The sequence below is a fragment of the Callorhinus ursinus genome, unplaced genomic scaffold (genome assembly GCF_003265705.2).
Source record: "Callorhinus ursinus isolate GAN/ISIS: 27379988/994484 unplaced genomic scaffold, GSC_fseal_2.0 scaffold6, whole genome shotgun sequence".
NCBI lineage: Eukaryota > Metazoa > Chordata > Mammalia > Carnivora > Otariidae > Callorhinus > Callorhinus ursinus.
Window position 1 is genome coordinate 65,474,359 of NW_027397068.1, and position 21,830 is coordinate 65,496,188.

Below are 21,830 nucleotides of genomic sequence, written 5' to 3' on the forward strand. Positions count from 1 at the left end.
GTTTAGGTTTAGGGCTAGTCAGGTGTTATTATAAATAAGTAAGTGCAACTAGGTATTTTTATGTTTGGTATGCTAACCTTAGAGATGTGAACAAAGGGGAATAAGCCTTTCCATTCTGTTGTTCATCTACTCCTCCATCCATTCATTTATTTAACAAATATTGAATGGATAGCCTCAACAGACATTTATGGAGGTGCTCATCATATCCTAGGAAAGGTACCTGGCACTAGGGATACAAATATAATTAATTTCTAGGTTCTGCCTTCAAACCCACAACCTTGTAGCCAAATCATTTATTCAGTTACTAATACTCAACATGTATTTCATAAGTGCCTTCTCTGCCCAGCATTGTTACAGACACGGGGGATGCAGTGCTGGGAAACAGACATGAGGTCTACCCTGGTGGAGCTTATATTCAAGGGGGAGACCTAAAAACAAGTGTAGAAGGTAAGGGCTGTGGTCCCCAAAGTGGGTTGATGGCTACAGAGGGTGCACAAAATTATTTATGAGAGGTTCATTAAGAAAATATTTCAATTTTGGGGCACCTGGGTGGCTCAGTCGTTAAGTGTCTGCTTTCAGTTCAGGTCATGATCCCAGGGTCCTGGGATTGAGCCCTGCATTGGGTTCCCTGCTCAGCAAGAAGCCTGCTTCTCCCTCTCCCACTCCCCCTGCTTGTGTTCCCTCTCTTGCTGTCTCTCTCTGTCAAATAAATAAATAAAATCTTAAAAAAAAAAATCAAACTAAGTCTATTTAGGGCAACATGAATAGATCTTAAAAACACTGTTTTTAAAATAAATGAGAGGAAAACTAACATACTATTTATGGTTAAGAATATATGTTAAAATAATATATCTTCTATAGGTATAAGTAAAAATGGAAAAAATATTTTTAAAGATTTATTTATTTATTTGAGGGGGGAGAGAGAGAGGGAGTAGGGGTCGGGGGGGCAGAAGGAGAGGGAGAAGCAGACTCCCCACTGAGCGCGGAGCTCAACACGGGGCTCTATCCCAGGACCCTGAGATCATGATCTGAGCCAAAATCAAGAGTCAGACACTTAACGGACTGAGCCACCCAGGCGGCCCCCCAAAAATATTTTTTTAATGGTCTGGTGGATGCTCACCAAACTTATCTAATAATTACCTCTGGAATGGAGGAAGAGGGTCCAGATTAGAGATCACAGGGAAAGGAAATTGTAGCTCCATTTGTGATATTCCAATCTTTAAAAGAAAAGTGACTCTAATTTTAATATTAAGATTAATTTCTTAATTAAGTCAAAGACCACTGAAAGTATGCTTAAAGAGTCCGGTTTACTAGATTCTCAATTTTCACATCCGAATCTTCAAACTTAAGAAACCGAATATTATGTTTGTGCATTCCTTCCTGGCTGCAGAGGCAACAGGAAACCCCAAACTTGAACCTCAGTGTGCAGAAAGAAGGGAGAGGCAGAAAGCAGAATCACTGAGTTCCCAGCAATACTTGGAATGCATTTGTTACGCAAGTACAACGTTTTGACTACATTTGGGACAGGAAGTTCATCATGAAAATAAGTGGAATATAAATAATGTTATAGCCAGAATAGTGTCTTCAAGGATTAAAATGAGAATTCAGTGATTTCTAATGTTTTCATTAACTGTAAAAAGTCTCCAACCAACCAAGGACAAGCTGGAGGGAGAAAGTGACCTACATAGCTTGTGTGTTGCGCTAGATCCCTGCTTTCTCTTCCAGGGTGGCCGGCCCTTAGCTCCGCCCAAAGAAAACTCAATAAAAATGCTGCAACTTCATCCCTTCTAGTGGCATTGTTCTGTGAGAAGGAAGCCATGAGGTCCAGCCTACACATTCCTGATAGCAACAAAGCCTCCACAGAGGCCTGCTTTGTAAAATAATAATAATAATAATATAGCAGGGAAATGTTAGCAATATATAATCAATCCCTCCAGGTTTCAGTTTAGAAAGAAATCAAATCATGTGTCACCTTCCTGTAAGAACCCTGCAAGGAGACAAAGCAAGCTTCACCATTAAGTTTTTAGAATTAATTTTTCTCTTTTTTGTGTCCAGGGTAGATTGGATTAACGGCAGATTTCAAACCTTAAACCTCAGAGTTTAGCCATTCCCGTGGCTTATCAAGAAGAGGATAAGGATGTCCTCGGCGCGCTCTGTAGGACAGACAAAAGTGAGTAGACTCCCATTTCGGAAGCCCTTCTTTCTGAAACAGAGAGCCCATAATCTCCTTTGTGGCCAGAGCTCATCCTGCCTTCTGCCCAGCAGCTGCATCACATCTCAGTGCGCAGCAGGGGCCCGCCGGGCAAGGTGGAAGAGGGACCGGAGCCAAGGAAGAAAATCACCTAATGGACAGCGTACGCGCCTTCCTAGCAAACCTGTCCTCTTCTCATATTTGCAGTTTAGAAGTCTTCCTAACCCATTTTTCCTCTAATTTTCTGCAGAACCTGACCGATCAAAACTCCCTCTGACCACAGTGTTGTCTTTCAGTTATTCTCCGTAGCAACCGAGGCTTCTCCTTCACAGCTCGTAACACAAGAGCAAGTAATAAATTACATGCATAATTAAGTATTTAATGCCTCCTTCCCGCAGAAGACTGTGATGTTCGCTAAGTTGTCCCTCGCACTACTCAGGACCTTACTGAAAATGCTCAGTAATTATTTGTAGAGTAAGTGAATGAATGGATCGATGGATGACCCCTCTTTTTACCTATACCCTAGTCCTCCCATCTGATTCACCCTGCAGTCTCATCCTGTTCTCATCTGCTGCACCAAATTCCATCAGCCCCTGCGGCTGATTGACGTCTGCTGAGCCCCTGCCTCTGCAGCGGGCTGGTTTCGGAAGCCCACAGATTCTTCCACCCTGCCCCATTTCAGCCTGTCCCTCTCCAGTAGCATTAACAAACCAAAGTTGCCTTCCTTTTGACTGTGCAGGTGTTCTGAAACATATTCCCCAATAACCGAATAACTTCTACACCATGGCAGGATTATAAACTAAAAGCAAGTCGCCACCCTGCTAGTGTTTCCCATAATCTTTGCAGGTTACCAAAGGTCTAGAGCTCAGAATAATTTCTAACCTCCCTCCCAAGTTTCAGATTTATTTATCCTCCAATGTCAAAAAGACAAAAGAAAGTAAATGCAGTAAAGAAATATTAAAAGAGGGAAAGCATGAGATGATGGGAAAGAGTATCACACATGTGCTCTTGGGGCTGTGCACTGGCACGAGGTAGCCCCACTGTTTGACTTGGCTCTTCCAAGCAGATCCTCAGGGGTCACACAATCCACTAGGACCACAAGGTAATACAAACAAGTTGCTCGGTAATGACACAACGGTTCGCTACAGGAAACCATGATAAATTTCAAGACCCATGAAGCAGTTCAATGGCCTAACATGAGCCCTTGTTCAGTAAAAGCACTTTTATTTTTTTTAATTTTTTAAATTCTATTATGTTATGTTAGTCACCATACAATACATCATTAGTTTTTGATGTGATGATCCACGCACAATCCATTGTTTTTGTATAACACCCAGTGCTCCCTGCAGTACGTGCCCTCCTTAATACCCATCACCAGGCTAAACAATCCCCCCTTCCCCGTCCCCTCTAAAACCCTGTTTGTTTCTCAGAGTCCATAGTCTCTCATGGTTCGTCTCTCCCTCCGATTCCCCCCCTTCCTTTTTCCCTTCCTTCTCCTAATGTCCTCCAGGCTATTCCTTCTGTTCCACAAATAAGTGAAACCATATGATAATTGACTTTCTCTGCCTGACTTATTTCACTTAGCATAATCTCCTCCAGTCCCATCCACGTTGATGTAAAAGTTGGGTATTCATCCTTTCTGATGGCTGAGTAATATTCCATTGTATATATGGACCACATCTTCTTTATCCATTTGTCTGTTGAAGGGCATCGTGGCTCTTTCCACAGTTTGGCTATTGCAGATGTTGCTGCTATGAACATTGGGGTGCATATGGCCCTTCTTTTCACTACATCTGTGTCTTTGGGGTAAATACCCAGGAGTGCAATTGCTGGGTCATAGGGTAGCTCTATTCTTAATTTTTTGAGGAACCTCCACACTGTTTTCCAAAGTGGCTGTACCAACTTCATTCCCACCAACAGTGTAAGAGGGTTCCCCTTTCTCCACAACCTCTTCCAACATTTGTTGTTTCTTTCCCTGTCCATTTTTGCCCTTCTAACTGGTGTAAGATGGTATCTCAATGTGGTTTTGATTTGAATTTCCTGATGGCTAATGATGATGAACATATTTTCATGTGTCTGTTAGCCATTTATATGTCTTCTTTGGAGAAGTGTCTGTTCATGTATTCTGCCCATTTTTTGACTTGATTATTTGTTTTTTGGGTGTTGAGTTTGAGAAGTTCTTTATAGATCTTGGATACCAGCTCTTTATCTGTAGTGTCATTGGCAAATATCTTCTCCCATTCTGTGGGTTGCCTCTTTGTTTTGTTGACTGTTTCCTTTGCTGTGCAGAAGCTTTTTATCTTGATGAAGTCCCAAAAGTTCATTTTTGCTTTTATTTCACTAGCTTTTGGAGATGTATCTTGAAAGAAGTTGCTGTGGCCAATGTCAAAGAGGTTACTGCCTATGTTCTCCCCTAGGATTTTGATGGATTCCTGTCTCACATTGAGGTCTTTCATCCATTTTGAGTTTATCTTTGTGTCCCCAAACCAGGCAGAGAACCCATCAAAAAGGAGAATTTCAGACTGATATCCCTAATGAATATGGATTCCAAAATCCTCAACAAAATCCTAGCTAATAGGATCCAACAATACATTAAAAGGATCATCCACCACAAACAAGTGGGATTTATCCCCAGGACACAAGGGTGGTTCAACATTCGCAAATCAATCAATGTGATAGAACACATTAATAAGAGGAGAGAGAAGAACCATATGGTCCTCTCAATTGATACAGAAAAAGGATCTGACAAAATACAGCACCCTTTCCTGATTGAAACTCTTCAGAGTATAGGGATAGAGGGAACATTCCTCAAGTTCATAAAATCCATCTATGAAAAACCCACAGCGAATATCAACCTCAATGGGGAAAAGCTGAGAGCGTTTCTGTGAAGATCAGGAACACTTCAAGGATGCCCACTCTCACCACTATTGTTCAACATAGTACTAGAAGTCCTAGCAACAGCAATCAGACAACAAAAAGAAATAAAGAGTATTCAAATTGGCAAAGAAGAAGTCAAGCTCTCTCTTTCCGCAGATGACATGATACTTTATGTGGAAACCCCAAAAAACTCCACCCCCAAATTACTAGAACTCATACAGCAATTCAGTAATGTGGCAGGATACAAAATCAATGCACAGAAATCAGGTGCTTTCTTATACACTAACAATGCAACTGTAGAAAGAGAAATTAGAGAAACGATTCCATTTACAATAGCACCAAAAACCATAAGATAGGGGCTCCTGGATGGCTCAGCTGGTTAAGCGACTGCCTTTGACTCGGGTCATGATCCCGGAGTCCTGGGATCGAGTCCCGCATCGGGCTCCCTCCTTGGCGAGGAGCCTGCTTCTCCCTCTAACCCTCCCCCCTCTCATGTACTCTCCCCCTCTCTCTTATTCTCACTCTCTCAAAATAAATAAATCTTTAAAAACAAAAACAAAACCAAAAAAACCAAACCATAAGATACCTCAGAATAAACCTAACCAAAGAGGTAAAGGATCTGTACTCTAGGAACTGCAGAACACTCATGAAAGAAACTGAAGAAGACACAAAAAGTTGGAAAAATATTCCATGCTCATGGATCGGAAGAATAAACATTGTTAAAATGTCTATGCTACCCAGAGCAATCTATACCTTCAATGCCATCCCGATCAAAATTCCAATGACATTTTTCAAAGCGCTGGAACAAACAATCCTAAAATTTGTGTGGAATCAGGAAAGACCCCGAATCGCCAAGGAAATGTTGAAAAAGAAAAACAAAGCTGGGGGCATCACGTTGCCCAATTTCAAGCTATATTACAAAGCTGTGATCACCAAGAGAGCATGGTACTGGCACAAAAACAAGACACACAGACCAATGGAACAGAATAGAAAACCCAGGTATGGACCCTCAACTCTATGGTCAAATAATCTTCGACAAAGCAGGAAAAAACATGCAATGGAAAAAAGACAGTCTCTTCAATAAATGGTGCTGGGAAAATTAAAAGCACTTTTATAGCAGAGTCCAAGCAATGGGGTCCAAGTAGACATCTCTCTGAGGTCCTGGTTTTTCAAGGATAATTTTGAAGTCGAGCATAGAATGCATGGATGCACATTCTTCAGCCGATCCCCTGAATACCATTTGACACCATTAATTTGGTTAATATCGGAAACATATTTCTGAACCTCTTGTCTGGGTATGAAGACTGTGTTCCTCATCAGCTGGATCCAGCTTCCTGCTGAGACCAGTGAAGTATATCCTGTCAGTTGAGAGTAGAGGGCTCATCTATCTAACTCCAACTTACCAAACCTTCAACTGTCATATATTCTAAACTGATGTAATAATTGTAAGGCATTTCAACATGAGGCTTGAAAATGGCCTGGCCAGAGCTTCATCCAAAAATAGATGTAGGCTGGTTCAGTTGCCTCCTGGCTATTGTCCCTTCCTCCCATCTTTGTACTGATCTAAGCTTTTCAACACCACAGAGTAGAAGTGATGACATGCAGACCTGACCGGCTCCCTCCCCTGGCAGAGAAAGGCTGTCCTCTGTAGACAGGTAAGGAATAGACAGATACCTTAAGTCAGCTGAATCACAGTACCCGGGTCTAATATCTAGACACACCTCAGTCACATGGAAAAATTAGGTTTGTCTAAGCTTGCCATGTATCTTTAAGCATAACTGTTTCTTGCCTGTGGTACCTGCTACCCTTCTTCCCAGGCTCCTCTACTTGACCAGAGTTGGAATTAGCTTTTCTGCAGAGCTTTCATGGGACACCCAGGCAGAAATTTTTATTCCGATTACCACTCCTGTTCTCATCCTCATCTTGTTTTATCTATTCTGGTTACTATTTCTCTGTGCAATAAAAAAAAACAGTCACCCACATTATTACCAATCAGAAATGTTACTGATCTATTTTGGTCCATTTCTTTATAGTACTGTTCCTATATGTATATATTGTGTGCTTTTACAAAAAACTTATTATTGAAGCATAGTTGGCATACAGTGTTAGAATAGTTTCAGGTGCACAACACAGTTATTTGACAATTCTGTACATTACTCATTGCTCACCACAGTAAGTATAGTCACCATCTATCACATGCAATGTTATTACAATATTATTGACTCTATTCCCTATGCTGTACTTTTCATCTCCATGACTTATTTATTTTATAACTGGAAATGTGTACTTCTTAATCCCCATCACCTATTTCATCCATCCCTCTACCCTCCTCCCCTCTGGCAACCATCAGTTTATTCTCTGTATTTAAGAATCTGTTTTTTGGTTGTTTGCTTGTTTGTTTTGTTTTTCAGATTCCACATATAAGTGAAATCATCTGGCATTTGTCTATATCTGTCTGACTTATTTCACTGAGCATTATACCCTTTGGGTCCATCCATGTTGTCGCAAATGACAAGAATCTTTCTTTTTTTATGGCCGAATAATATTCCTTTACACACACACACCCCACGTCTTCTTTATCTGTTCATCTGTTAATGGACATTTGGGTTGCTTCCATATCTTGGCTATTGTAAATAATGCTATAATAAATATAGGGGTGTGTACATCTTTTAAAATTAGTGTTTTCATTTTCTTTGCAAATTTTGAACCACCCTTGCATCCCAGGAATAAATCCCCACTTGATGGTAGTGAATGATTTTTTTAAATGTATTGTTGGATTTGGTTTGCTAATATTTTGTTGAGGATTTTTGCATTTATGTTCATCAGAGATGTTGACCTATATTTTATGTTCTCTCTCTCTTTTTAGTGTATTTATCTGGTTTTGGTATCAGGGTAATGCTGGCCTCAGAGAATGAATTTGGAAGTTTTCCTTCCTCTTCTATTTTTTGGAATAGTTTGAGAACAGGTATTAGCTCTTCTTTAAATGTTTGGTAGAATTCACCTGTGAAGCCATCTGGTCCTGGACTTTTGTTTGTTGGGAGATTTTTTTTAAAAATATTATTTATTTATTTGAGAGACAGAGACAGAGATAGCGACAGAGATAGCGAGAGAGAGGGCAGGAGCAGGGAGAAGAGGGAGAAGCAGATCCCCCACTGAGCAGGGAGCCCGATGCGGGACTCGATCCCGGGACTCCAGGATCATGACCTGAGCCCAAGGCAGACAGTCTACTGAGCCACCCAGGTGCCCCTGTTGGGAGTTTTTTGATTACTGACTCAATTTCTTTCCTGGTAATTGGTCTGTTCAAATTTCTTATTTCTTCCTGATACAGTTTTGGGAGGTTATATGTTTTTAAGAATTTATCCATTTTCTCTAGGTCATCCAATTTATTGGCACATCATTTTTCATAATATTCTCTTATAATCTTTTGTATTTCTGTGGTGTTGGTTATTTCTCCTCTTTCATTTCTGATTTTGTTTATTTGAGTCCTGACTCTCTCTCTCTCCCTTTTTTTTTTATGAGTCTGGCTAGAGTTTTATCCATTTTGTTGGTCTTTTCAAAGAACCAGCTCCCAGTTTCATTGATCTGTTCAATTTTTTTTTTTTTTTTAGTTTCTGTTTTGTTTATTTCTGCTCTAATCTTATTATTTCCTTCCTTCTACTGGTTTTGTTTGTTCTTTCTCTAGCTCCTTTAGGTGTAAGGTTACATTGTTCATTTGAAATTTTGTTTGTTTGTTTGTTTCTTGAGGTAGGCCTGTATTGCTGTAAATTTCCCTCCTAGAACAGCTTTTACTACATCTCAAAGGTTTTGGACTGTTGTGTTTTCATTTTCATTTGTCTTGATGTATTCTTTTATTTCCTCTTTGATTTCTTTGTTGACCCATTCATTGTTTAGAAGCATGTTACTTAACCTCCATGTATTTGTGTTCTTTCCAGACTTTTTCTTGTGGTTGATTTCTAGTTTCATAGCATTGTGGTCAGAAAAGATGCATGGCATGACTTCAGTCTTTTTGAATTTGTTGAGACTTGTTTTGTGGCCTAATATATGATCTATTCTGGAGAATGTTCCGTGTGTACTTGAAAAGTATATGCTGTCTTAGGATGGAATTTTCTGAATGTATCTATTAGATCCATCTGGTGCAGTGTGTCATTCAAAACCACTGTTTCTTTGTTGATTTTCTGTTTGGATGATCTATCCATTGTTGGAAGTGGAGTGTTAAAGTCCTCTACAATTATTGCATTACTATAGATTACTTCCATTGTATTTGTTATTAGCTGCTTTGTGTATTTGGGTGCTCCCATGTTGGATGCATAAATATTTACAATTGATACATGTTTTTGTTGGATTGTTCTCCTTATGATTATATATGCCCTTCTTTGTCTCTTGTTACAGTCATTGTTTTAAAGTCTATTTTGTCCGATGTAATTACTGCTACCCCGGCTTTCTTTTTGCTTCCATTTCATGATAAATGCTTTTCCATCCCTTCACTTTCAATCTGCATGTGTCTTTAGGTCTGAAATGAGTCTCTTGTAGGCAGTCTATAGATGGGTCTTGCTTTTTTTAATCCATTCCATCACCCTATGTCTTTTGATTGGAGTGTTCAGTCCATTTACATTCAAAGTAATTATTGATAAGTATGTACTTATTGCCATTTTGTTACTTGTTTTATGGTCGTTTTGTAGTTCTTCTTTGTTCTTTTCTTCTCTTGCTCTCTTCTGCCAAGGTTTGCTGGCTTTCTTTAGGGATACAGTTGGATTCCTTTCTCTTTATTTTTTGCATATCTATTACTGGTCTTTGATTTGTGGTTACCATTAAGTTTATATATGACATCTTATGCATATAGCAGTTAAGTTGATGGTTGCTTAAGTTTGAATCCATTCTTCACTCCTATTCCCCCACATTTTAGTATAGGATGTCATACTTCACATCTTTTAATTTTGTGAATTCCTTGACTGATTTTTATAGATATACTTATTTTTACTGCTTTTATGTTTCCTATTTTCTTACTCCTGCTTACAGTCTTTCCTTTCCACTCAAAGAGTCCCCTTTAACATTTCTAGATTATGAACTCCTTTAACTTTTGTTTGTCTGGGAAACTCTTTATCTCTCCTTCTATTCTGAATGATAGCCTTTGTTGGATAGAGTATTCTTGGCTGCAGGTTTTTGTCTTTCAGCACTTTGAATATATCATGTCACTCTCTTCTGGCCTGCAAATTTTCTGCTGAAAAATCAGCTAATAGCCTTATGGGGTTTCTTTTGTATGTAATTGGTTTCTTTTCTCTTTCTGCTTTAAAATTTTCGCTTATAACTACACTTTGCCATTTTAATTATTATGTGTCTTGGTGTGGACCTCTTTTGGTTGATTTTATTGGGGGTTCTCTGTTCCTCCTAGATCTGGATTTCTGTTTCCTTCCCTAGATTTTGGAAGTTTTCAGCTATTATTTCTTCAAATAAATTTTTGGCCCCCCTTTCTCTCTCTTCTCCTTGTGAAATCCCTATAATGTGAATGTTATTACACTTGATGGTGTCACTGAGTTCCCTAAGTCTCTTTTCATTTATTATTACATTTTTTTCCTCTCTCCTTTTCAGCTTGATTGCTTTTCATTACTCTGTCCTCCAGGTCACTGATTCATTCTTTTACTTTCTCTAGTCTACTATTTATTCCATCCAGTGTATTTTTTAATTTTAGATATTGAGTTCTTCATCTCTGATTGGTTCTTTTTTATGTTTTTTATCTCTTTGTTAAGGGTCTCCACTCTTTTCTCAAGTCCAGTGAATATCTTTATGACCATTACTTCAAATTCTCTATCAGGCATATTACTTACCTCTGTTTTGTTTAGGTCTCTTGCTGTGATTTTTGTCCTAATCTTTCCCTTGGGACATATTCCTCTGTCTCCTCATTTTGTCTAACTCTCTGTGTGCGTTTCTCTGTGTTAGCAAAATCAGCTATGTCTTCTGCTAGTGAAAATAATGGCCTTATAAAGAAGATGTCTTGTAGTGCCCTGCACTTCAGTGTCCCCTGTTCACCAGCACCTGGCACTTCAGTGGTGTCTCCTATGTGTGTTGCATTCACCCTCTTGTTGTGGCTGAGGCCCCCGTTTGCCGTGAGTCCCGTCATCTGCAATGGCTCCCTTTTCCTGTTGTGGGCAGTGTTGGGTTCCTGTGGTGTTAGTGGGCCAGTCTGAGGCCACGTTGGGCTTAAGGTGAGTCAGATCAGGCGTTTACCAGAGATACAGTAGCACCGAACTTCAGGAGAATGGGGGGGGGTGGGGCGCACAGTGCCAGCAAGGTCTGCGCTGGTGGGAGGGGACCTGTAGCTGGGTTGGATCTGCAGCAGAGTGTGGTGGCGGGATGTGTGGTGTTAGCAAGGTTTACACTGGCCTGGCTCCACAGGAAGACATGTGGGTAGGGCACACTGTTAGCAAGTTAGGTAGTGAATGTTGGCTCAGGGCTGATACCCACAGGGGTTTGTGTGCTTATGGTGAGGAGGAGGGAAGGGAAATGGTGCCACCAGCTCTTGTGTTCCTGGAGAAGTTGCCCAATAATCCCTGCCCCAGTAACCCATGCTCTGAAATTAGTAAACAAATCTCCGTTCCATATACCACAGGCGTTTTTCAAACTCCTGCTTCCATGCTATATCTCAATGGGGTTATTTGTTGCTCTATCTCTTTAAGTGCAGGGGCTCAGTTTCCTCTTGTGCTCCTGACTCTCCCACAAGCCTGCTATTTTTGAAGTTCCAAGTTTTAAGCCTCCCTGATTGTAAAAAATCATAGAATTTGGTCCCTCTGGTTTTCAAAGCCAAATGTTACGGGGATTCATCTTTCCTGTTCAGGCTCCTTCTTGTGAAAGTCTATTTCTCTCCCCTCTCTGCACCTGTGGTGTTCCCCACCCGCCACCGCTGCCTTCTGGGGACGGTTCTGCAGGTCTGTTTCCTCCTGACTTTGTCTCTGCCCTTCCCATCCTCTTCTATGAGGCCTCTTCTCTACATTTAACTGTGGAGAATCTGTTTGGCCAGTCTTTGGGTCATTTTCTGGGTTATTTACACTGATGTGGCTGTTACCTAGCTGTATCTATGGATGAGGTGAGTTTAGGGTCCTCCTACGCTTGCATCCTCCTTAGAAGGGTTTTTAAATGAATAACAGTGACATCCAAGAGACAAGAAATTGGAAAATAATATGAAAATAATAGATCAGCTTTTCCACAAAACTCGATTTTGTGTAGAAATGTCTTCTAAAAATTTCCCCACAACTGCTAAGATTTATTTCCTGGATTCTGCACACATCACACTACGCCCTGCAGGCGCTAGTGAGCCCCAGAAACCAAATCTACATATACAAAGAAACAAAAGTAAGGGGACCAGAAAAGATAAGAGCTGATGAGTGGTCCAAAATTGACTAGAGGCCTGATTATGTTGGAGAAATACAATTTGCAAGACTTAATTTATGCACTGTAAATTAGGGAAGAAACTTTACTTGGTCGGAAGAAGTTGGAGAGAGGGGAGGGGTCATAGAAAGGATTGCTCACTGGGACAGCACTGGAAGCTTGAAGAAGGGGGAGGGAGAAAGAGAGAGGCTACAGGAAGCACTCCATACTGGGAGAGGCTTGGTCACACACTTGTGCACTGCAGTGTGGAATAATGCCGGAACAAAGAGAAGATTGGTTATAGCATGGGGAAATAGGAATGGATTAGGAGATTTTTTGTGTCACAGGCAGACAGTGATTTTCTTCCCATTTTTTTGTCCATGGGATAATAAGACAACTAAATATCATAGCAAGACTGGCCCAAGACATTGTCCCCAGGTCAGATAATTGGGCACATTGTGTACTAAATTATGAATAAATTTATGTCTCCTCTATGCCATTGAGCCTTGAAACCATCCTTTATTCTGAACATACTATGAGCTACCCTGTGAGTCAATTTCAGTCATTATCATAATACTATCAGTAGCAGAATCAAATAATACATAGATGGTTTCTAAAATTAATATAAAATTGCTTCATGGTTTAGCTGAGAGATACCTAATAACTTAGATTATCCTCACATGAGGACAAATGGATGAATTTTTAATCTTGCTACTTTGAATAGGGTAAAATTAGTTTTTTTAGAAGTGAGGATCATTTAATACTTGTAGAAAAAGTTGAAGAATTTTCAAAAAACTTTGCTAACTACACAAAGGCTTAATTAAGAGAGCAACCCCCCTGAGATGTCCGCTGTCACGCATATTGAGTTTTCTTTGCTGTCTAGAGTTGCTTCTTTGTGCTCGTGTTCCTCATAAAGACACTTCCTCACAGGGTTTGTGAGTTTTGTCTGTTCTTGTCCTTGTTTTTTGTTTTTTTTTTCCTGAATTTAAGGGGGAGACATTTATTCTGATTATGAGAGTAATACATGGTCATTGTAAAGGATTTGGAAAATACAGACATATAGAATAAGGAGGAAAATAAAATTTAGTTTGATAACTAAAAAACTATAGTTAACATTTTCTTTCCAGTATTTTCCTTTTCTTAAATTATATTTAATTATACAAGTAATGCATAAATATATCCTTCTTGCAAAAACTAAACCATTGCCTTCTCCCCACGTGCAGCTCCAGTTCTAGTGTCACCCCCCCCAGAGGTAAGTACTGTTATTGAGGTGATGTGTGTGCTCTCAGACCTTTTCCTTTTTTTTCTCTCTCTACATATATTTATAGAAAATAAATAGTATATTAACCCCCTTTTATGTTTTATGACAAAGGGTATCAAACCATGGATCTACACTTTCTTATTTTTGTTCGGTGATATATCTTGGAGATATTATTATGTTCAAACATACAGATCTAGCTTATGTGTGTTGCATAGTATTCCACAGTATGGAAATGCCTTGTTTTAGTAATTGCCCTGTCAATGGAAATTTATATGGTTTTAGCCCTCCTCCCTTTCCGCTTTTGCTATTACAAATAATGATATAATGAATATCCTTATACATATTTTTATGCCCATGTATGAGGTATTTTTCATGGGGAGATAATTGGAGAGTAGAGCTGCTCAGTTGGATGATAGTTACATTTAGTCCATATAATACATAGATTTTATTTTATTTTAAACTCTGTTTCTTCTGTTTGAGAGAGAGAGAGAGCATGCACGTGTGTGCACGAGGGGTGGGAGGGGTCGAGGGAGAAGGAGAGAGAGAATCTCAAGCAGGCTTCCCTCTCAGTGTGGAGCCCAACACAGGGCTCAATCCCATGACCCCAAGATCATGACCTGAACCGAAATCAAGAGTCGGACGCTTAACTGACTGAGCCACCCAGGCGCCTCAATACATTGATTTTAATACAGTCAAGCCAGTAGAGCGTCCAAAGGGCTTAACCACTTCATATTCCTGGCAGCTACATATGAAGATAACCCTTTCCTTATACTTTGCTAACACTTATTATTATCAAACCTTCTATTTTTTTCCAAACTGATGTACCAAAAATGGTGTGGCTTTCTTTTAATTCTTATTCACCTGATTATTAGGGTGGTTAGAGGATCTTTTTATGTATTTTTCAGCCATTTGTATTTCTCTTAATGAGAATTCTCTATTTATATGTATACTCATTTTATTGGGTTGTGATTTTCTTATTAATTTGTAGGTGTTCCATATATTCTAGGTTTTAGCTCTGTGTTCAGTGGGGAGTCGGCTTGAGGTTCTCTCTCTCTCTCTCTCTCCTTTTGCCCCTCCTCCCCTCAAATAATAAATAAATAAGTCTTTAAAAAATATTCGATGTTTTAATCCTTAATCTGATACATACAAAACAATTTCTTTCAGCCTGTCATTTAGTGATCTATATCTATAAATTTTTGTATGTGACTGGGATGAAACTGTATGTGCAATTTTACATTTTGTCTTTTTTCACTAAAATTATATTGCATTTTCCCCTATCATTAAAGATTCTCCAACAAGATGATTTTTAATGACTGAATATAATTTTATTGTGTGAATGTAACATTTTGTGTGTTTTTCTTTTTTTCTTCAAGCACAATTAGAGCTCAGCATGCTTCTGTTGAGCTGTAACTGTGTCTGTAATTTTGCTATTGAATATATTTGGAAAATTTTGCTAATGATTGCCTTTCTGAATATCTTTCTATTTAATCTTTGGGTGTATTTCCATTTCTTTAGGTAAGATTATAAGAAGGAAACTCATTAGGGCAAATACTATTAATGTAAATTTCATTGATACATACGGTGACATTTTTTTTCTGGAAATTTATTTTTTTAAAGATTTTATTTATTTATTTGACACAGAGAGAGACAGCGAGAGAGGGAACACAAGCAGGGGGAGTGGGAGAGGGAGAAGCAGGCTTCCTGCCGAGCAGGGAGCCTGATGTGGGGCTCGATCCCAGGACCCTGAGATCATGACCTGAGCCAAAGGCAGACGCTTAACCAACTGAGCCACCCAGGCGCCCCTTTTTCTGGAAATTTTGTACCAGCTTATCTTTCTATGAGTAGTATGTCAGCATGTCTTTCTCACAGAACTATCTCTCTCTCTTTTTTTTTTTAGAACTGTCTCTTAATTATTAAGTATATTAAGTATATTTAAAATATCAATTTTAAAGATCAGAAATAATACCTCACTGATAGTATAATTTGTATTTAATTGATGACCAGTGAAGAAGGATACTTCTCATTTATTAGCCATTTATAGTTCTTCTGATAGTTGTTAGTTCTTTTATGTAATTTTTCTCTAGGGTATTTGTTTTCTTATTGGTTTGAATGGGTTCTTTGCATATTACGGTTTTGACTCTTTATATTACTTTTGTAAATATTTTTACACTTTGTTCTTCACTTTAAATTCTGTTTATATATTTTTAGTGTGTAGAAGTTTTAAAATTTTGTTGTCATATGTGAGTTTTGTCTTGATGTTCTTTCATTGCTTCTATGCTTAGAAAATCCTTTTCAAGATAAGATACATATAAATTGATAGTACTTTTTATGATTGCATTTTTAATATTCAGTGCTTCAAGTCTATCTTAAATTTACTTTGGTTTATAATGTGTAAGACAGCTCTAAAATTTCTTTTTTTTCTTTAGTAATTAGCTTCACTATTTATTGACCAATATTTTGCCCCCCACTATTTATAGCATAACTTTTCTTCATACACTAAATTCTTCTGAGCACTGGAGACTAAAAACTGTTCCTGGGGTTTCTATTGGTCTTTCTGTTGATTTCCTGCTGAGTATCACATTGTTTTAATTAGATTTTTTTTTCAAAATGAAAATTTTTAAAAGGGCATTTTTTTTCCTAATGCCTCAATGCCACCAAAGGGCCATTTAGCTAAAAAAAAAAAAAAATCTATATAGGTACTTCTAGTTTAAAAATGGTGACATGCAGATAGCATTTCTCCCTTCTACTCCTGGAAATTAGCCTCAGGCAACAAAGACCATGAGAAACAAATCCATTGTTGGCCCATCCAGGAGATGGCTGAAATCTTGTAACACAAAGTAGGCGGCAAGCTTTTCCCAAGTAGCAGAGGTTGAGGGGGGGTGCATGCGGGAGGCACCCTGGCTACAGAGGGTAGGAAGGGAAAGCTTATTTTGCAAAGATGAGTGGCAGACTCAGAGGAGTTGAGTCAACATCTCTTGTTTGCCAAAGAGGTTGGAGGTGTGTGGACTGCCAATGGGAGCTTCTCTGCACCTACCTGGCTTCCAAAAAGTAGGAGAGGGAGAGCCAAGTAAAAATTACGCCATGAGCCAGATTTCTAGGAAGCTGTGGAGCGGGGGGCTCGTGGAAAGTCTGCATTGTGATGAAACCCTCTTCATGGGCTGGAATGAAAGATAAGTCAAATGAAGTTGTATATAAATCCTGAGTCTTACTTAGGGAAACTCCTGCTTGGCTGGAACCCAAGTGACTTTACCTTCCCATCCCTGTGTGCACACTAACCTCTTCCACAGCTGGCCCAGCGAGCACTCATCTTCTAATGAGCAATCAAAAAGGAAACAACGCAGGAAAACTTGTGACCAAACATTCATTGTGAATAAAACAATTGAATAAAGCCAACATGTGCCTGGTACAGGACTTCAAGGAGGATACAGCAGGGTGAGGAGAGGAGATGAAATGTGACCTGGCGGGATTCAGGAGAGAAAAGACAAAAAAAGTGAAGCCATCGCAGAAATAAAAGCAAGACCGAAAGGGACACAGGGAGTCAGGCGAGCATAGAGAAGAAATAGCAAGAATATGAGAGATGGAATGGAAATAAAGAATTAACAAGTAACAGGGAGGAAGTGAATAAAATGGAATACTTAGAGAAGAGATAGAGCACGTGCATTATGAGAATCCCCTGTAGAAAAGACTAGCCAGCGTAAGAGAGGAAGAAGGGAGAGGTAGCATAAGCATTTTGGTTTCTTCCATCTAGTAACTTTGGTGCTACACTGGCAAGTATTTAGAATGAGAATTATAAAGATAAAAAATTCGAAGTTGTAGGTGAGGGGACGAGAGGAGCAAGGAAGGGAAGGTAGGCTATTGTAGTGAATTAGTGGATGTTGTCTAAAAGGTATTAAAGTTACGGTTAAACTTCAAACTAGAACAAAAATACAAACCTCCCCAATGATCCGACCAAAGAAGGCAAAGCAAACAGATGTGTGGTGAAAGGTTTTGGAAGAGTGATCAAAACAAGAAGCATAACATAAAATAATGCAGCAGAGCTAAGACCAAGTTTATCTGTCAGGTGAACAGGTGTAAACATCATCCAGGACGGGAAAAAGAATTTTAAGATTGATCGCAAAGCCAAACACAGCCGTATTACATAGGAGACATAAAAAACAAAGTGGTCCAGGAAGGATGAACATAAAAATATGGAACAGAGGTATAGGTAGTCAGATTCAAAGAAAAATCTGGGATCACGGTCTCAATATGAGAAAAGACTAGATTCAGAGCAGAAAGGAATAAGTGAGCATGTTATGATGCTACGCGGTACAACCCACCACGAAGATAAAGTTGTGAATCTTTACACCAAGTCGAGCAACACCAGCCCTCCCAAAGCAAGAAAACAAGCGGTACCAGGTGATAGAGATTTACAGTAGTGATGGGAGGTTAAACTCATCTTTCCGCTCATGACAGAGTAAAGGACAGATATGAGGCTGGGCTAGAGGCGCCCAATTAAAATAATGAGTAAGGTACACCTAACATAGATGTTGGACTCCAAGCCCCAAAGACAGAGAATACACCTTCTTTTCAGGTGCCCGAAAGACCTTCATAAAACTGAGCATTCACAAAAACCTCAGTAAATTCCCTGAAGTAGAAATAACATAGACAAGGATGATAGGGGAAAATGAGTAACGGCTGGTAGAGCAAAGGGACCACCCCGCCTGAACAGATCCAGTTCTGAGTGGACACTGCTCCACCACACTGCGCTACACCCGTGAGTGTCAGCCCTGAATGCAGACAGTGTGCTCGGAGCACGGAGTAATGAAATAGAAATCCATGACAAACCCAGAAAATAAAGAGCCGTAACAACAACACAGCTCTTCACTCAGGTGAAAGAAGAATTCCAAACCAAACTGGAGATGTGTAGGAGATAGTACCAACACTTCATAAGGATCTGGCGGGGGGTTGAAGGGCTAACATGGAAGAGCTTAGTCATAAAGAAATACACTCATGTATTCTTCTTTCAGCTTTTGGATTGTCTTTCCTTGTCCCTGTAACCCTCTCCTGCTACTGCCATTCATTTCTTCTCAGGTGACCTCCGAGTGTCTTGAAGGAATGGATTTCTGTGGCACATTCCAGAGCCGTCTCAGCACAGAGGTGTCTCTAGCACTCAGTCAGGGTTCTCTCTATATAATTTTTTTCTCTTACTGTATGTCTATAGAAAGAGATTTATGATAAGGAATTCGTTTGTGGATAATGGAGGCTGAGAATCCCAAGATCTGTAACCAGCAAGCTGGGGACCCAGGAGAGCTGATGGAGTAAGTTCCAGTCTGAGTCTGAGTCCAAAGGCAGAGGAAGACTGACGTCCCAGCTTGAAGACAGTCTGAGAGCAAATTCTTCCTTATTCAGCCTTTTTGTTGTATTCAGTCCTTCAGTGGATTGGATGAGACCCACCCACACTGGGGAGGGCAATCTGCTTTACTCAGTCTACTAGCTCAGATACTAAACTCACCAGGAACGGTCTCACAAACACAACCAGAATAGCGTTCAACCAAATATTTGGACACCCTGTGGCCCAGTCAAGTTGACACATAAAATTAATCATCACAGCTACGAAGAGACATAGAAGAATTCCTGGACAAATGGGAAAAAAAAAAAGTGATTTTCGTTGGAAGCTTCGGTATTTAAAAGATGTCAGTTCTCCTTAAGTTTATTTATAAAATTAACACGATCCCAATAAAAATACAAACAGGATTTTTGGGAATTTGATAAGTGGATTCTAAATTTCATATGGCAGAATGCACAAGTTAGAATAGCCAGAAATATTCTGAAAAAGAAGCCCTACCTGGCACTACCATAAGTGAATGAGCTCAGAGCTGCCTTTTAAGCTGCTGTTCTTTTTTTTTTTTTTTAAAATTTTTTTTTTTAAATTTATTTATTTGACAGAGAGAGACACAACAAGAGAGGGAACACAAGCAGGGAGAGTGGGAGAGGGAGAAACAGGCTTCCCGCCGAGCAGGGAGCCTGATGTGGGGCTCGATCCCAGGACCCCGGGACCATGACCTGAGCCGAAGGCAGACGCCCAATGACTGAGCCACCCAGGCGCCCCTTAAGCTGCTGTTCTTAAGTTGCTCTTGTCCCTCAGCCTCACTGCTTTTGCTCAGATCTTTGACCGCACAGCATGTTCCTGCCACAGGACCCTTGCTCAGACTTTTGGCTATTTGAATGATGTGTGTTGCACCTGATTCATTACCTCTTGCCTATTTAATACCTACTCAGTCATCACTTCTTTAGGGAAATCTTTCCTTCTCACGTCTCTGATGGTAAGTCACTTTCCTTTGTTTTCTCTTTTTATTTCTTTCTTGCACACATTTCAGTTTGTAATTATGTAATCATTAGTGTGGTTGTCTGATCAATGTTCTTTTTGTTAGTAGGGTGTAACCTCAGTGCCTGACCTTGAGTAAGTTTTCAGTAAATATTTGTTGATGAATAATCTCCAGGCTGCTGGACTTTGAAGGGTGATTTAGACTCAGCAGCTGTCTTCTGAACTCAGTAATCAGGAGTCTGCCTAATGTGAGCCCTGTCCCGATATGCATTGCGATGAGATCTTAACGTGTTTTTTCTCTCACCCATGCACATCTGAAGATGTAAATGATTTTTGGTAGTGTTCTGCTTTAGATTGTAACCTTCTAAAATGAAGGGCCATATCTGAACTGTCTTGTGTGGCTTTTAATATTATGTCCAGTGGACACTGCTTTTTCATAAGAAGGAGATAGAACATTATGGAATGATTACATCATTTCCTGAAAAAGGATGCTAGTCATTGAAAGAAATAATCATAGCTATTGAAGAACTTATTTTCCTAATGAATTTTATAAAATGATGTACCATACAGGAGTGCCTGGGAGGCTCAGTCAGTTAAGGTTCTGACTCTTGATTGCAGCTGAGGTCATGATCTCAAGGTTGTAAGATTGAGCCTCGAGTCGGGTTCTGTGCTCAGTGTGGAGTCTACTTGAGATTCTCTCCCTCTCCCTCTGTCCCTCCCCCCGCTTGCGCGCGCTCTCTCTCTTAAATAAATACACAAAATCTTTAAAAACATAAAATAAAATGATGTGCCATACACACTCTACTTCATACCTCTCATAAGTGACCAAAGTCCTTATGTGGCCTGTTTTAGGAAATCTAGCTGTGGTGGTTAGGGTGGGGAAGTCACTTCTGAATATAAAGTGAGGCTGAACAGGATGTGGTTCTCTTATTAGATGTAGCTAAACGTTTTATGCTTTCTCCCCAGGAGTACATACCTACCATCTTCTTGGATATGTTGTGATTGGCAAACATGGGTTGTTACTAGGTGCACTGAAGGTTTTGCTTGGCATTTTGTGCATTGAAACGCACTAGTCATGACAACGCTTGTTATAAAGTTAAGGGCTTTGAGATGACTTTTGCATTCATGAACATTTCCAAACAGTAGTCTTTGGCAGTTCAGTAGCTGGGCAGCCATAAACCAGTTTTACTAGTGTGTCCCCTGAGGCCTTGTAGATAATTCCAGGAAACCCTCCTTTATGTGACCTCTTTCGTATTCCTTCAGAAATGAATGGCTTTCCTGTGTGTCTTTCACAAAGACCACAGGCCTTGGAAACTTCACAGAGGTAGGCATAGGTATCTGTCCAAGCTCAGGAATAATTCTCAAAAGAGGCTGGTCTCATGGCATAAGTAACAGAACCAGAGGTTGCAGACTATGACCCACAGGCCAAACCCATCAAATCTGCTCTGCAGATGTGTTTATTTGGATCATAGTGTTTCTTTTTTTAAACATTGAAATTAGTTGCCAAGCTGAAAAAACTGGGAATTTTTACTTCAGAAAGTCTGGATATATGACTTGTCTTGAAAGATTGGAAAAACTTGGCCACGTGGAGATCCGCCGTTCTGCATTGGCTGCCATCCGTGGAACTGAGAGCTGTTGCCTGGTGGATGGGGGGAAGACTCCTCAGGCACCACTCCACTACCATGGTCTCCCGCATTCATCTGAGTCAACTTCATGGGTCATGACCCCAAGATAGGCTATGAGATTGAGAATAAGTGGTATAGTGAATAATTAGGAAGGAGGCAGCCTTTTGCCTTCAACTCACACAATCTCTTTGGTAAACGAATGATGCCCTTTAT

At 39.8% G+C, this 21,830-nt stretch overlaps 1 protein-coding gene across 5 annotated transcripts in view; it reads left to right on the forward strand.

The window, feature by feature from the left end:
- Window positions 1-21,830, forward strand: part of CCDC170 (coiled-coil domain containing 170) — a 106,621-nt gene that overhangs the window by 19,113 nt on the left and 65,678 nt on the right. For 3 of the 5 annotated variants that reach the window (XM_073894095.1, XM_025866337.2, XM_073894094.1), the window contains exon 2: window positions 2,056-2,170. In XM_073894095.1, the coding sequence (XP_073750196.1) occupies window positions 2,138-2,170 (33 nt within the window). In that variant the 5' untranslated portion in view covers window positions 2,056-2,137. Of the gene's footprint in view, window positions 1-2,055; window positions 2,171-19,942; window positions 19,991-21,830 lie in introns of those variants that run through there. The other 2 variants (XM_025866338.2, XM_073894093.1) reach the window with 2 other exon arrangements.